The sequence below is a fragment of the Indicator indicator genome, chromosome 2 (genome assembly GCF_027791375.1).
Source record: "Indicator indicator isolate 239-I01 chromosome 2, UM_Iind_1.1, whole genome shotgun sequence".
NCBI classification, from domain to species: domain Eukaryota; kingdom Metazoa; phylum Chordata; class Aves; order Piciformes; family Indicatoridae; genus Indicator; species Indicator indicator.
The window spans coordinates 56,847,219-56,864,199 of NC_072011.1; the positions used below are offsets into that span (position 1 = coordinate 56,847,219).

A 16,981-nucleotide genomic window follows, 5' to 3' on the forward strand; every position below is an offset into this window, starting at 1 on the left:
TCTGGTGACTAGTGCCAGTGATGAGGTGTGAGACTAAATAGAGAAGCCTCTGTTTAGCAAGAGCCCCCAGAGAAGTACAAGGTGAAAGGAGCTCCTTTTTGGTAGGGGGCAGGCAAGAGACTTTGAAGACAGCTTATCCGTAGGAGAGGTCTCCATGGAGGAAGGAAAGGAAAAACAGCTTATGCTAGGAAAAACACTTGCCTTTTGAGGAGAAACTGCACCTCTGAGTACCTGTGTGTGCCCACAGACCCTGCCCTTCGCTTTTGCCCCATGCTACTTCCTAACCTGTAGACACTCAATTGAATATTAAGTTTTCTTTCAAGCAGTCCTAGCCTGAGTTGTAACTGTGTTGGTAGATCATACAAAGCCTGCTTTTACTTTTTTTTTTTTTTTTTTTTTTTAATTGCCTTGGTCTTGAGGAAATGCAACACTTGGCTGGAAATGGTGGGTATTTATATGTGTATATTTGGTCTGCCTTATAGGAAAAGTGGTGAGAGGAATCACATCACCACAGCTGAGGTGGTTATTGGTTGTAACACAATCCTTGTGCAGTATGAAAACTAAGGAATAAAGATTGAATAATGAACAGTGGCCTTTCTTCTTTTTTTTTTTTTTTTTTTTCCTCTTTTACAGGGGACTGTTGGCTCTTGGCTGCTATTGCATCTCTCACCCTGAATGAAGAAATTCTGGCCCGTGTTGTTCCCAAAGACCAGAGCTTCCAGGATAAATATGCAGGAATTTTCCATTTCCAGGTGAGTGGAAAACAGCCTTTTCCCCTCAGTGCTGTTGTCCAGGACCTGGTGTGGCTGGCTATGTGTATAAGTGTGTATGTGTTTCCTGGAACAGTTTGAGGGATGTCAAAGAGGCAGTCAGAAACACAGATGTCCAAGAAAGGTTATGGTGGTGGAAGGAAGAAGACTGTTGGGTGTGGGGGCTGTCACACAGAATCACAGAATCAACCGGGTTGGAAAAGACCTCAGAGATTATCAAGCCTAACCTAATACCTAACACCTCCTGACAACTAAACCATGGCTTCAAGTGCTGCATCCAATCTTTTTTTGAACACTTCCAGGGATTGGTGACTCCACCACCTCCCTGGGCAGCACATTCCAATGGCCAGTTACTCTCTCTGTGAGTAGAAAGTACTCACCTTGAGCCTAAACTTCCCCTGGTACAGCTTGAGACTGTGTCCTCTTGTTCTCTTGCTGGTTGCCTGGGAGAAGAGACCAACCCCCTCGTGGCTACAACCTCCTTTCAGGTAGTTGTAGAGAACAACAAGGTCTTTCCTGAGCCTCCTCTTCTCCAGGCTAAACAACCCCAGCTCCCTCAGCCTCTCCTCATAGGGCTTGTGCTGCAGACCTCTCACCAGCCTTGTTGCCCTTCTCTGGACCCGTTGTGGTCCTTATTCCATCAGCTGATGCTGTGAAGCTGGATGTGAGAGGGATTGCTTTTCCTCTAGGAAATTGGTGTTAGCAGATAAACAGGCTGGTGAACTGAAGTACACAGCATAGGATGGTGACGAGGTGCTTGTGCTGTCTTTCCAGTTCTGGCAGTATGGGGAGTGGATGGATGTCGTGGTGGATGACAGGCTGCCCACCAAGAACGGGGAGCTGCTCTTTGTGCACTCTGCGGAGGGCAGCGAGTTCTGGAGCGCGCTGCTGGAGAAGGCCTATGCCAAGTGAGTCACAGAACATAACTGGTTGGAAAACACCTCAAAGATCACCTGGTCCAATCCTCAACCCAGCATTGAAGGGTCCACACTAAACCACGTCCCCAGGCACCAGGTCCAGACACCGCTCAAACACCCCCAGGGATGGTGACTCCACCACTGCCCTGGACAGACCATTCCAGTGTTTGATAACCCTTTCAGTAAAGAAGTCTTGCCTAATATCCAGCCTAAACCTCCTCTGGTGCAGCTTGTAGCCATTTCCTCTAGTCCTGTTGCTTGATACTAAGGAGAAGAGGCTGGACCCCTCCTCACTCCAACCTCCATTCAGGTAGCTGTAGAGTGAACAGGTTTTCACCACATTCAAATATCCCAGTGCCTCTGCTTCCTCAGAGCATCCTCAGCTGCTCAGGTACTGTGCATCTAAAATGCCAGCCTAATTATTAGACTTTACAGCTTCTGGGGTATGCCAGAGTGGCTGGTTCAGTAAAACGTTGCTGACAGATGCTTGGGACAAGTAGACAAAAGTATTGGCTTTGTTACTAGCCAAGAAAAAGAGCTTTTGCTTCTCATGGCAAGGCTGTTTGAAGAGTACTGTCTTCTGCTGCAAAGGCCTGGGCAGCTCTGTTTCATGTGCTCTATGCATCAGTAGGGGCTTGCAGCTGCAGTGCTTCAGCATGCAAAGCATACCAGTCAGTGTATCCAGGTCTTTGTTCAACCTGAAGATGCTCAAGTCTGAATTTCCAGTTTGGGGAATGCCAGGGAGACATCTGCCATCTAAGGTTACTATTTTCAATTGACTTAAGAAATGGAGCTAATTTAGATCAGCTGCAAATCACACTTGTAATTGTTAAATTAATTTAAAGACTATGTGCAACTAGAAGGCAAATCATTGGGTCTTGATGTTTTTTTATAGGAATTTTTTTTTTCTTCAAATAGTGTTCATGGGTTTTGTCATTGATATGATTGAGCCTGCAACCTGCATACATGATCATACAGGACTTTATGCTGGGCTTTCCACCTAGAGAAGTCTGAGAAGCAAAGCTGAATGGGGCACATTCACAGCTGCCTTGGTGCTGTAGAGAGCAGAAATGCTGTGACAGTTGGCACAGCTTAGTGCCCCTCTCCAAGAGAAGAGAACAGGGAACCTGATGGTTGTGTGTATGAGAAGGGGAAAATACAGAGTTTGGTGGTTGGTGTTGTGTGTTCCCTTGTGTGCAGGCTGAATGGATCTTATGAGTCTCTCTCTGGTGGCACCACCACTGAAGGCTTTGAGGACTTCACCGGTGGAATTGCAGAATGGTATGAGCTGCAGAAGGCACCACCCAACCTCTTCAAAATCATTCAGAAGGCACTTCAGAAAGGCTCTCTCCTTGGCTGCTCCATTGATGTGAGTTAGCATGCTCATTGCTGGACACTTGGCTCTCACTCTGTGTGCGGACAGCTGGGGAATGGACCTGTGCTCTAGCCACAGGAGGTGCACAAAGGATGTTGGTCCCCTCTGCCTATGGTTCTTTGTTCTACCTCATGCTTGGTGAGCTTGACCCAGGAGTGTGACACAGGCAAATTCTCTTCTTGGGGAGGGTTATATCTGAGAACAGGTTGAAATGTAGACTTTGTAAGCTGAGTGTAATAGCTCTGTCCTTGCTGTAGCCTGTCTCAAAACTAACAAAGCATTTCCCCAAAATCTGGGCTCTCTTCTTGAAGCAGCAAAGCTCAAAGTGTCACCAGGCCTTTAAAAGGCTTTATGGGAAAATGTGTTGCCAAACCTGAGCTTGCACAAGGCAGAAGAAAAAAAGGGGCTTTGGCCCTGCATACAAGGATTTGGTGTAGCTTTCTAGCCTTACTAAAATGAGCCTAAGTATTGTTATTGTGATAATAACCCTACTCCCAAATCAGATTGCATCTTAGCTGTGTCTAAAGGGAAAGTAAGCTGGTTATGAGAACTCCAGTCATAATATAAATGCAAATGTTTCCTCACATTTTTCAAGTTCAATCAGTCACAGGGGAAGGAAGCTTCACAGCAGGAGAAGTACTTGGTTAATGTCAGAGTGCAGCTTTGCATCACTTTCTGGACTTGTTTTACTTGTTGGCATTTAGATAAGAATCTGACATCTGGATTTTTGCTCCAGATTGATACAAGCCTTTTGTTGGGGTTGGGAGGGGGTAAATATGTTCCATTGTGGGTAAGTGTTGACACTTTCTGTACTGTGAAGTAATTATTAGTGACTTTAGACTTTGAGAAAAAGTCTCTTCTGTGAGAGAAGTAGGGACACAAAGGTTAAGCATTACATGAAGAGTGCACTGTGAGGCAGTAATAGGAAACAAATCGACAGCAGGGATCCTGCCTGCTTGATCCTACTCGTCAGATGTGCTTGTTTAAAGATCACACACTTGCTGAAAGGCTGGGAAGGCAGTGGCAGCCAAACATTCTATAGAGAGTTCAGCATTGCTGCAGCAAGGTATCAGTCACTTCCTAGCAAGAGGTGACTGTCCCCTGCAGTGTTCATAGGGCAGACTGCCTGAGTACTCTAATGGCTGCAAAGAGAGTGAGAGGGTGAGATGCTTTCAGGTACCCATGGCATCCAAAGCATGTCCTTGTCCCTTGCTCCCTGGCATGGCAGATCCTAAGGTGGGGAAAGGAAAAGGAACCTCCTACCCCATGGTGGAGCTGAAAGGGGTGTTTTGACTTTAAACAAAACACTGGGGCTTGCTGGACCTGGGTGGGGAGCCTCAGGCCAGTTCACCTGCTGTGTTCCTCCCAGTCCCTTCAGAATATGGAGCTCATTGTTGTGTGTCCTTTTTATGCAGCATGCAGAAACACAGGAGAAGAGATGCACTGTACCATGTGTTTTGGAGTCAGGAGGCAGCTTTGCTGTGGTGTAGGGTTTCTGGTGTGCACCCCATGACACAAATGTGGGCCCTAGGACCCTCAGCAGTGCCACATGCTGCCTTCCCCTCTCCCTGCTCTGTCACACAGATCCCTCTCCTTGCCTCTGTGTAAGGAGTTAACTGTTACTGTGTCTGTGAAGGTACCAGGGAAAGGAGGGGGGAGGAGGTTGCTAGCAGTCCCTCTGGGCTGCCCAGGGGGATACTTTTGATTGTTGAGCTGTAAATATATGTAAGTATATTTTGTGCATGCTTTATCACCTTATATGATTTCATATTTAGTCTATTTTGTAAATATAACTTTATTTTACTTCCAAATCTTTTCTGAGCTAGTCTGGTGATTTATTCTGGATTTATTCACCCTCCATCCCGTGGGAGTGAATTTCTGATTGTTGTTGAGGGGGCAAATTTAACCCTACAACAAGCAGCTAAACCACCCCTGCAGTCTCCCAGTGAGATTAAATCTCCAGTGAGGGGGGGGAGGCTTTGCTTTGTTGGATCCCTTGCCATGCAGGAAGCCACACTCACCAAGTTCCTTTGCTCCTCCAGATCACCAGTGCAGCAGAGACAGAGGCAGTCACGTCCCAGAAGCTGGTGAAGGGGCATGCATACTCGGTCACTGGGGCAGAGGAGGTAGGTGCACTGCCCCGGAGGGGTGAAATGCAGCAGGCTTTGCATGTAGCCTGGGCCATGGCAGCCACTAATTGCCTTCAGGGTTGCAAAGTCTCCACTCTCACCTGTTTTGCCAGAGCAGGTTATGAGCCCTGTTTTTCTGAAGAAGTACTGAATTTTTTTGTTTGGATAAATGTTTTGGATAAATGAAAACTTGACTTTTTGGAGGGTTTGGCCAAAACCCTTCTTTAAGTACTGCTGTTTCCTAGCAAGTAGGGTGGTGGGAAGCCTTGTGCAGAGGGCATACCACCCTCTGCTGGTGGCCAAGCTCCTCAACACATTTCTGTATAGCAGACAGCACTGTGCCTTAAATGTACAGTAAGATCACAGAATGATGGGGGTTGGAAGGGACCTCTGGAGATCGTCTAGTCCAACTCGCCTGCCAGAGCAGGTTCACCTAGAGCAGGTTGCCCAGGATAGCATCTAGGCAAGTTTTGAATGACTCCAGAGATGGAGACTCCACAACCTCTCTTGGTAGCTTGTTCCAGTGCTCTACCATCCCCAAAGTAAAGAAGTTGCTCCTCGTGTTTAGATGGAACTTCCTATGTTAAAGTTTGCGCACGTTGCCTCTTGTCCTGTTGCTGAAAAGCAGACTGGCCCCATCCTCCTGATGTGAGAGATGTGTGCCAAGTTAAAGACAATAAATGATTGCCCCTTCAATGCCTGCCAAACATGCCTGCAGGGCATGGCGTTTGAACACAGAGTGCCTGATCAAGAGCAGGTGACCGGTGAAGTTAAAAGAAGCGTAGATAAATGAAAGCAGATCATGGCATCCTTCCAGATGTGCAATGCACTTTCGGTTACTTCACCAATTGTTTCTGAAACAATTCTGAAACTTCAGAGTGAGATGCAGAGAGCTGCTGACAGGCTGTGCTGAGGTGGACACTGCTAACGGGCGGGTTTATGTTCTTGAATTTGGTCCTCTTCTCGCAGCAAAAGCAGCAAAGGAGGAGTTTGACCTTAATTCACACACGTGCATGATTTAGCCAGGCTTTTCCTCTGGAGGTATGTGCAGGCTTTGTAAGGATAGTTCATCTCGGGAACCAGAGCATCATTTCTGAACACTGTGCTGCTGCTCTCTGCAGTTTTCTTGGCTTTGGGCTCTGGAAGTGAGCTAGCTGCTTCCTCATTTTAGTGCTGTGTTCCTCATAAATGCTGGGTGTTCCCACTGAAACTTGCACAGCTTTGTCTGGCCTGGCCTCAGTGCATGCAGAGATCAGCAGATAACAAGCCAGAGCCTCAGTGCAGTGTGAGGAGCTGATGATGCTGTACTGACCACTCATGTGGTCAACAGAATCACAGGAAGGGTGGGGTTGGAAAGGACCTCCAGATATCACTGAGTCAAACCCGTGTGCCAAAAGCAGGATCACCTAGGGCAGGTCACACAGGAACCTACCTAGATGGGCCTTAAAGGTCTCTAGAGAAGACTCCACAACCTCTCTGGGCAGCCTGTTCTAGTGTTCTGCTCTGGTCAGAGGGGTTGGGACCAAATGGAGTAGCCCATCTCTTGTAACAGGCTTATCTTTGTGTAGAGGTGGGGGAGAAAGCATTTGAACACAAGAAGGATGTTGAACTGCTCGAGTGGGTCTGGAGGAGGGCCACAAAGATGATCAGAGGGCTTGAGCACCTCCCCTGTGGGGACAGGCTGCAAGAGTTGGATCTGCTCAACTAGAAAAGAGAAGGGTCAGGGGGGAGCCCTTATAGCAACCTTCCAGTATGTGAAGATGGCCCACAAGAAAGTTGGGGAGGGACTTTTTACAAGGGCTTGTAGTGATAGGACAAGCTTTAAGCTGGAGGAGGGTAGAATTTAGACTGGGTATTAGAAAAAAATTTATTACAGGGAGGGTGGATGGTGAGGCACAGGAAAAGGTTGCCCAGGGAGGTTGTGGATGCCTCTCCCTGGAAGTATTCAAGATCAGGTTGGGTGTGACCTTGAGGAACCTGGTCTAGTGGCAGGTGTCCCTTTGAGGTCCCTTTGAGGTCCCTTTGAGGTGACCTTTGAGGTCCCTTCCAACCCAAACTGTTCTATGATTCTTTGAATGTGAAAAGGGAGTTTATACATGGATGAAAACTTCAGAGTTTTCTACTTGTACCTGCTTTGTGGCAGCCCTGTGGCAGTGTTATGTTTCCTTTGCTGGAAATTCTATCAGAGGTAATTGGTTTTGGTTATGAGCTTTGGTTTGTGCATACCATAAACCTCTGGGTGAGTTAAGGGCCAAATCAGCTTTTGTTTTTATACACTTCAGTGTTTGTGTAGCACTAAGATACTTAACTCTGTCATGTCTCATCGCCCTAGAAGGGGTGAAAAGGGAGCACAGAGCTGAGCCTCTGAGTAACTCTCTATGCACTTCTGATCCCATCAGGTGAACTTCCGAGGAACAGTGCAGAAGCTGATCAGAATCAGAAATCCCTGGGGGGAAGTGGAGTGGACTGGAAAATGGAATGACAAGTAAGTTGGACCCATAGGCTTATAGTGCAGGGCTATGATCATGTTTCTCCTGTCAACTGTCTTCTCCCTACCTCAAGATTCCTCCCTAAGTTACATCTGAATGTGATGTCTGTGCCCAGCTGCTTTAAAACAGCATCCCACCAGTGTCATCTCCCACATAGGCATCACAGCACGTGGTGCCCTTCAAACAAACACTTGCCTTTGTGGAAGATGCAGTCATTTGGTTGGTAGTTCCTACAAACCTCTCTGCTTCTTTGACAGCCCAGGTTCAGTGGTAAGCTACCAAAAACTTTCCTTCCAAGCGGGCTTTAAAAATCCGTTTCCATTCTTAAAATGAAAGCTAGACCTTGCTTACTTCTGCGGCTGGGCAGTGGTTGTCCTGGGTTTTTCTTTTTAAGAAAAAGAAAAGAAAAACAAGCAAACAAAACCCACCAAAAAAAAACCACGCAAAAAATCAAACAAACAAAAGAACACCCCCAGAATCACAGAATTTCAGGGTCTGGAAGGGACTTTGAAAGATCATGCGGTCCATCTCCCCTGCCAGAGTAGGATCACCTACACCAGATTACACAGGAATGCATCCAGGTAAGTTTTGAATGCCTCCAGAGAGGAAGACTCCCCAACCCCGCCCAGGCAGCCGGTTCCAGTGCTCCGTCATCCTCACAGGGAAAAAGTTTTTCCTCATATTTATGTGAAACTTCCTATGGCTCAACTTCCACCCATTGCCCCTTGTCCTGTCATTGAGCATCACCAAGAAGAGCCTGGCTCCATCCTCTGGGCACTCACCCTTTACATATTTATAAACATTGATGAGATCACCTCTCAATCTCCTCAAGAGCCCCAGCTCCCTCACTCTCTTCTTGTACAGATGATGTTCCACTTCCTTAATCGTCCTGTCTCCTGGTTAAGGCATTATCACTTTCTGAAAATAAAGCTGGGTTTGATGCATACTGTGGATATTTAAGAAGTGAGGTGTTTGAATGCTCCAGGTCCCTGTGTTCTAATTCTGCTGTAGTTTCAGAGCTCTGGAGCTGCTATCACCTAGATATCACAGACCGTTGCAGCCATGTGGAGTTACAAGAAAGAAATCATTGTGCCAGACCAGCTATGTTAGAATTTAATCTTCACTGTACCCTATAGTGCACTGATGTGGGGGTTGCCTTTCAGCTGCCCAAACTGGAGCGGTGTTGATCCTGAGGTGCGGGAGCGGCTGACCAGGAGGCATGAAGATGGGGAGTTTTGGTGAGCTGCGCTGGCTTTTCCTTCAGGCTGAAGGGAATGTCTCCTCCTCTGCTCTTTTCACACCAAGGAACTCCTCTCAGTACCTTCCCCAAGATGAGTGAACAGATTCACTTCAAATCTTAGTGCTAAATTGCAGGGGGGGGGACACAGGACATTACAAAGTGGTCCTACAAAAAACTTGTCCATCCTAAGGAGATGCTGCCTGTGGCATTGCCTCCCACAGGATGGCGTTCAACGACTTCTTGAGACATTACTCCCGCCTGGAGATCTGCAACCTGACTCCAGACACCCTGGCAAGCGATAAGTACAAGAAGTGGAGCCTGCTGAAGCTGGATGGAAACTGGAGGCGAGGAGCCACTGCAGGAGGCTGCAGGAATTACCCAAGTAAGGGCATGCAGGCAGCACTGTGATGGAGAAACCCTCTGTGCTTGTCCACTTTCTCTGGGTGCTGCTTCTGGGAGGGAGTGGCCTGTGGAGGGAGGAGGATGTACATGGGAAAGCCACCACTGACGCCCGAAACCTGCAAGTGTTTGGGAAACGTGGCTTCCTGATGTGAGGGTCTAATTGTGGTTGTAAAGACTGAGGGAGAGGAGGATTAGTTTATCCTTCTCACAACTGACTTTGGAAGTCAGAGCTGCAATCTGTCCTAGCTGACATGTGCATATCAGCATGGTTGCTTCCAAGGTAGTCTCTGAGTCCTTTTTTGTAAATCCACTTCCCAGACACTTTCTGGATGAATCCACAGTATTTAATCAAGTTGGAGGAAGAAGATGAGGATCCTGATGATCCCGAGAGGGGCTGTACCTTCCTTGTTGGCCTGATTCAGAAGCACCGGCGGAAGCAGAGGAAGATGGGAGAGGACATGCATACCATTGGCTTTGCAATTTATGAGGCAAGTAAGGCAGTACAAGTGCATGGAAGGAAAAGAGAAACTATGAAAGAGCTATAAAAGAAACCCTGTAACTGAGGTAGTGCAATTCTTAGACTGGGCTTCCTGCCAAAATTCAGCTGGATTGAATTGGACACCAGCCACAGCAAGGAAAAGTCCACACAGATGTTTAGAAAACTATCCTCCCCTAAAACAGTCAATCACACACAGGGACAGGGACCCAGAAAGATCATGGAATCTTCATCCCTGGAGATATTAAAACCTAGATTAGACAAGGTCCAAACCAATTTGACTTTGATGTTTGCTATGCTTTGAGCATGGGGGTTTGAACCAGATCACCCAAAGAAGCTGCTTCTCAGCTATAATATTCTGTGCTTCTAAATGGAGGAGCAGAAAAAGTGTTTAAAACAAAATTAAAAAATTCCAAGTGCAGCAATCCAGTCTAACCTTCACTTGTCAGGCTGTGGAGGAAAGTGGCAGAATGAGGGCAGCTGTGGCAGCCATGTGATCACAGAATCACAGGATGTTAAGGGCTGGAAGGGACCTCGAAAGATATCCAGTCCAACCCCCCTGCCAGAGCAGATCACCCAGAACAGATCACACAAGAACACATCCAGCAGGGTTTTAATATCTCCAGAGAGGAAGACTCCACAACACCCCTGGGCAGCCTGTTCCAGTGTTCTGTCACCCTCACAGTGGAAATTTTTTCCTCATGTTCACATGGGACTTCCTCTGCTTCAACTTCCACCCATTGCCCCTTGTCCTTTCCTTGGGCATCACCAAGAAGAGCCTGGCTCCATCCTCTTGGCACTCACCCTTTATATATTTACAAACATGAATGAGGTCACTTCTCAGTCTTCCCTTCTCAAGCTAAATAGCCCCAGCTCTCTGTCTCTCTTCATAAGGGAGATGTTCCACTCCCTTAATCATTTTTGTGGGTCTGCACTGGACTCTTTCAAGCAGTTCCCTGATGTCCTTCTTGAACTGAGGTGCCCAGAGCTGAACACAGTATTCCAGATGCAGCCTCACCAGGGCAGAGTAGAGAGGGAGGAAAACCTCTCTCAACCTACTAACTACAACCCTTCTAATACACCCCAGAATGGCATTGACCTTCTTGGCCACAAGAGCACATTGCTGGCTGGGACACTGCTAGCTTGGGGAGTATGAATCCAGCAGCAGAACCATCCAACCAACACCTGTAAAACTCCTTCTGCTGAGTTAAGGGTCAGAGATGTGTCCATGGTACTCCTTAAGCAGGACATTTTATTCAGGGCTGCAAAGCAATAATGCTCAGCTGGCAGTGAAAATGGGACTATGAAAATGAAGAGAGACTGAGATCCCTGGGGCTGTTGAGTCTGGAGAAGAGAAGACTGAGAGGGGATCTGATCAATGTCTATCAATATCTGAGGGGTGGGTGTCAAGTGGAGGGAGCCAGGCTCTTTTCAGTGGTTCACAGTGATAAGACAAGGAACAATGGGTTCAGACTAGACCATAGAAGATTTCACCTCAACATGAGGAGAAACTTTTTTACAGTGACAGGACTGGAACAGGCTGCCCAGAGAGGTTGTGGAGTCTCCTTCTCTGGAGACTTTCAAACCCACCTGGATGTGTTCCTGTGCAGACTACCCGAAGTGATCCTGCTCTGGCAGGGGGGCTGGACCTGGTGGTCTCATGAGGCCCCTTCCAACCTCTGATATACTGTGACCAGTGCTGTTGCCTTCAGGTTGCTTTGTTGCTTTCTCAATATCCCAGATTTGGGAAAGCTTGTCAGAGAGTCTGGTCCCATAGGCAAGTAAGCTTTAAAGCAAAGCTAGACCCCCATAACCTGTAAGGGAATGGGGAAACTGCATTTTTGTCTTGCTCAGCCCCTGCCTTCTCTCCTGATGATGGTGAGGTCAGAGTGTAAAAGAGAAGATGGGAAGAAATAGTAGAGAAACTGTCTACAAAAAGTATCATAGCAGGTCACAGGGTAGAAGTTCAGCAGGAAATCACAACCCCATTGTCAGCTTCTGTGCTAGACTGTGCCCACACTGACATGGGTGAGCCTCACCTGCCTCCAGGGTGAATCTGGGAGCTGACAGCTGAGCCAGCAGTCAGTGTTGGGTGATGTGGGCTCAACCTTCACCTACTTCTTCAAGCCAAGTTTGGTTTTTTTTTTTTTTTTTTTTCCAAAAGTATGAATGTACCTGCCAACAAGTAGTGAGAAGCAGCAGCCCTGGTGCTGCCGTTCATCAGGCAAATAACTCTCCTTTTCTCCTTGCAGGTGCCCCCAGAGGTATGTAGCACACATTGGTGGTCAAGGTGCAGAGTTGGGGCTGAATGGCTTATAGGAAGAAATGTTTCAAAGGATCCTCCTTACTGCAGGACAATACTGACTGTGCAGAGTAAAGTTAGAGGCCATTTATTCTGGAAGGGGCCTTGAGCCCATGTTGCGTTTTCAGTGTGTCTTGAGTTGGGATAAGAGCTCTCTGTACTGCAGAAATTCAACAAAGCTGCTCTTCCATGGGTCTTCTCCCAGCCCAGACCCGCATCTGTTCACCTAGACTGCAGCTGCTTTTCTCAGGTTTGTGCAGAGTTTGTGTTTGACACAAGTAATATTCCAAGGGGGTGTTTGTTTTTATTTCCCTAAGCACCATCTTTATCGGTTTCTCTCTGCAGGTAGCTCACAGCATGCCTTGGGGTGACAAAGTGGTGCTGCCTATGCAATAGGAGGCAGGGCTGCAGTTACCTCTGAGTTATTGCTCCCCAGAGGAAGGCTGAGCTTGAGCAAAATGCCTGGGTAACCTCGTTGTGGGGTTTGCTATACTTATGAGGGTGCATGCAAAGCAGCCAGGGCAGTTTGCAGCTCCCAAGGCTATGCTCAAACCAGCTGTTATTACATAAACCATGGCTTCATCAGTCAGGGGAGGAAATGGTGCTACCAGTTAATTAAATTTCTTAGGTACCTTTTGAATACCTTAGCAGTACTCTTTCAGCTGCTCAGCTCTCACCCTGCTGGTCCAAAAACCTGATTTCCATAAAAGGGGTGCTCTAGCTGCAGTCTCCTGACTTTACTTTTCCCTAAAGGCAGAATTTTACCTCCCACCATGGCAGCAGGTCAGACAGGTTTTGTGTTCTTAAAAAATCCAGGAGGACAGGAAGGGGGAGTTTTCTGAACTATGAACATTCCTGGTGTTTGCTTCTAGAGCTAAGCTAGCCCTCCTGTAAAACCCTGCACAGGACAGTTTGTTCTGGAAGATCTTACACTCCAAATATGCTTTTGTAATTCCACTTCTTCTTGGAGCCCTCCATTAGTGATTTATCATCTTTAAGATAGCCTGACCTCAGCGGCAGTCTCCTGGTGGCACCAGCTCCGAGTCCTAAACCACCTTCACTTTAACTAAAAGTAGTTGCTGGGAGAATTTCCAAATGTCTTCACACACCCATTATCATCTGCAGAGCATAAGCATGACTCAAATGATTTATTGAGATGTTCTGCAGAGCACATTGGCTCAGGAGTGGTGTGGTGGGATGCAGCCACCCCCTTTCTCTTCTCTTTTTTTGGGTTCTGTTGAACAGGTATCTTTTTTTTTTTTTTTTTTTTTGGTTTTCTCATGCCTAGCTAATATTTTTAATTTGTCAATGCAAATAGATGCAGACTGTGGAGTTGTTGTTTTTTTTTTTTTTTTCTTCTCTCCTCTTTCTTTGCTTTTCATAAGTTTTCTGGCCAGACGAATGTTCATCTGAGTAAAAACTTCTTCCTCACCAACAAAGCAAGGGAAAAGTCAAACACCTTTATCAACCTCCGGGAAGTGCTGAACCGGTTCAAGCTCCCTGCGGGAGAATATATCATCGTGCCCTCGACCTTTGAGCCCAACAAGAATGGGGATTTCTGTCTGAGAGTCTTCTCTGAGAAAAATGCAAACTCCACGTATGTAGCTGTTTTGGTCCCTCTCACAGGCGTGGAAGGATGAAGCAACCCTGGGCTGGGGTGCAGCAGCTTCCCGCAGGGAGTGGGGAGAGGGATGTGCAGATGCCCTGCATGGGTGAGGTTGTGGCAGTTCTGGTTTGTCCCCAGTTTCCCCATATGCAGCTGAGGAAAGTTCAAGTAAACTTAGCAGGGAGGAATCACAGAATGGTAGGGGCTGGAAGGAATCTCTGGAGATCATCTGGGGCTATTTAGTCCTAAGAAGAGAAGACTGAGAGGGGATCTGATCAATGTCTATCAATATCTGAGGGGTGGGTGTCTGAGGGGGCCAGGCTCTTTTTGGTGGTTCACAGTGACAAGACAAGGAACAATGGGTTCAAACTTGAACATAGAAGATTTCACCTCCACATGAGGAGAAACTTCTTTACAGTGAGGGTGATAGAGCACTGGAACAGGCTGCCCAGGGGGGTTGTGGAGTCTCCTTCTCTGGAGACTTTCAAAACCTACCTGGACACATTCCTGTGAGGACTACCCTGCTCTGGCAGGGGGTTGGACCTGATGATCTCTTGAGGTCCCTTCCAGCCTCTGATATACTGTGATACTGTGATCTAGTCCAAGCCCCCTGCCAAGGCAGGTTCACCTAAGAAAGGGCACAAAGGAACACGTCCCAGTGGGTTTTGAATATCTCCAGAGATGGAGGCTCCACCACTTCTCTGGGCAGCCTGTTCTAGTGCTGGGTCACCCTTAAAGAAGTTCCTCCCCATATTTAGAGTGGTGATACAATAATTAACCAGTATATTATAGCATTAGTGTTGGTATTGTCACCATCAGCCCTACCAGGGCAGATGTTTTAAGTTATTTGGCTATAGGCAACTGGTTGCCACAGTAGAAGTTGGTCTGTGGAGAGAAAACTCTAGGCTGGGTTCTCTGCTTGGGACACAAAAAATGTGTGTGCTCTTGGCTCTTTGAGAACACACTAACAACAGCTGTTGATCTTGCATCTTTGAGATCAGGCTGAAAAAAAAAAATCAAGGTAATTGTTTAGCCAAAGGCCATCTTTGATAAAATTAAAATGGGTTTTAATAGGACTGCCTCAAACCACACTAAGCTGTGAAGCTGTATTTAGATGTTGCACCTTAAAGAGCAGCTGAGCCAAAGCCTTGGGAAGGAATGTGGGATCTTTCCTGCTGGGTTCCCTAATTCAAAGCAAGCAGAAACCTTTCTTCTATTCTGTAGTCTTTTGATCCATGTTTCTGTGGTGGTGAAAAAGAACTGGGACTTCAGCTGTGTGAAGTCATACTCAGCTTTTGATGGGCCCTTAGCAGTGCTTATGCACCTTTGTAGGTGTGATGCTCCCACAGCAGCTGGAGGACAGAGTGAAACACTTCTCCCACTTTGACACATCCTTGTGACTAATGCTCTCTCTTCTTGTTGGTTTAAAGGAAAAAGAAAAGAAAATGCGACTAGATAAAGTTTGATTTGCACCTAAGAACCTGGCCCTGAGGTCTATAGCCAGTGGCACTAAGAGACCCAAGGGTTATATCTGACTCAAAATCTTGTGTTTGTCTCTTGTTGCCAAGTTCCTGCTGTCACTGGTGGTATGCAGTGTCTGTGGCTGGTTAATCCAGTAATTTTTGAACACTCACTATTATTCCCACAATTTAAAGAATCTATTTGTAACTGAAACTTGAAGGAAGGGTGTCAAAAAAGTGTCATTTTGGTTTTAATATTGATTTCTTTATCTTTCTAGGGTTATAGATGATGAAATTGAGGCCAATTTTGAAGAGGTATATGTAACTGAAATGTTTTAAATGGAGATGATTTTGTTGTAAACAAGTGGGGGTTTGGTGCCTGTTCCCTAGGCAGGGCTGTGTTTTTCTGTAGGTGTTACCCAGAACTGTTGTCCCGCTTTGGATCTTCCACTATCCATAGCTGAATGTCCAGCAAATGAAATCATTATGAGCAACAAGTGAAAGATACAATGTCCTTTATCCTGAGCTTGGGCTTCTCAGGTAGAGGAGATCAGGTACTCTGCAGAAGTAACTGGAGCCCCTGGAAATCCTCTTTGCTCCCCAGAATTCCAGGAGCACAGCCTTTTAGCTGTAGGAGGCTTTTCACATGTGATGTTTTTCCAATAGTGGCTCACCATCTGTTTCATGTTGCTGGAGCTGGGGCTGTTTTGCCTACTGATGCATCTGCCCCTCTCTGTGATTTGTGATTTGTTTGGGGTTGTTTTGGTGTTTTGGTTTGGTTTTTTGGTTTTGAGCCAGAGAAGAACTTATATTTTGCTTTCTTTTCTTTACATGAAGACAGCTACTCTGACAGTAGTAGCAGGAGTAGCAACAGTGAAGTTCTGAATTTGCCCCCTCCCTGGAAATGTTCAAGGCCAGGTTGGACAGGGCCTTGAGCAAACTGGTCTAGTGACAGGTGTCCCAGTCCATAGCAGGGAGGTTGGAACTAGATGATCCTTGCAACCCAAAGCATTCAATGATAGCAATTTTTAAAATAAAATCAATGTTTAATTTTATTTTATTTTTTCTAATAAAAGCCATTGCAGAAAGCTTTCATTCCTGCAGTGCTTACCTGCCCAGCGTTTTAACGCACTCCTGAAAATAAAACAGATGAAAATCAAAGTAAAAGTTGCCTGTACCTTCAACTGTTCCATTCATATTTGTTTTACTAGGGGCAAGGAAATGCACTGGGTCTTTCTCAGGCAGAAAATTTCCTCTGTTCCATATTCTGTTTCTCTCTCCTAGACTGAGGTCAGTGAAGAAGACATTGATGCCAGCTTTAAAAAGCTTTTTGGGCAGCTAGCAGGAAGTGTGAGTGCTTTTCTGTTAACGTCTTGCTGGTAGGATGGGTGAGTGGGCAAGAGAGACATCTCCCCCAGGACAGAGTTCAATTCTTGTGCTGAGTTAGACCTCAGGCACGTGAGTAATCATGGCTGTAAAAATCTGTAGTTACCATCTGCTGACACAGCAGATACCCGAGTCCTCCTGGCAATCTTCACTCTCTTTGGACTGCCTGCAGGTAGTCTTGCAGGTATCTCTGCAGGTCCCTAGCTCTGTCCTTTGGGCAGAACATTTGGTGCAGGGAGATGATGAGGGCTGGGTTGTGCCTTCTCCCCAGGTACTCTTGCCTGCCCGAGCCCTTGGGCAGACCCCGCAGCCTGGTGTGTGAGTACCTGGGAACTGGTAGTGCTCCTGGGAATGGGAGGTGGGGATTGCTTACTGCTTGCAGTCCCACCCAAGTCAGACTCCAAGGGAT

The 16,981-nt window shown here is 46.7% G+C and overlaps 1 protein-coding gene across 2 annotated transcripts in view; it reads left to right on the forward strand.

The window, feature by feature from the left end:
* The window catches only part of CAPN2 (calpain 2), a 34,279-nt gene that overhangs the window by 10,202 nt on the left and 7,096 nt on the right, over positions 1 to 16,981 (forward strand). Inside the window, exons 3-14 of one of the 2 annotated variants that reach the window (XM_054395002.1) lie at positions 634 to 752; positions 1,545 to 1,678; positions 2,888 to 3,056; positions 5,105 to 5,188; positions 7,591 to 7,676; positions 8,844 to 8,918; positions 9,142 to 9,302; positions 9,641 to 9,810; positions 12,071 to 12,082; positions 13,506 to 13,717; positions 15,465 to 15,501; positions 16,471 to 16,536. In XM_054395002.1, coding sequence (XP_054250977.1) covers positions 634 to 752; positions 1,545 to 1,678; positions 2,888 to 3,056; positions 5,105 to 5,188; positions 7,591 to 7,676; positions 8,844 to 8,918; positions 9,142 to 9,302; positions 9,641 to 9,810; positions 12,071 to 12,082; positions 13,506 to 13,717; positions 15,465 to 15,501; positions 16,471 to 16,536 — 1,325 coding nt within the window. Of the gene's footprint in view, positions 1 to 633; positions 753 to 1,544; positions 1,679 to 2,887; positions 3,057 to 5,104; positions 5,189 to 7,590; positions 7,677 to 8,843; positions 8,919 to 9,141; positions 9,303 to 9,640; positions 9,823 to 12,070; positions 12,083 to 13,505; positions 13,718 to 15,464; positions 15,502 to 16,470; positions 16,537 to 16,981 lie in introns of both variants that reach the window. The other variant, XM_054394993.1, reaches the window with a different exon arrangement.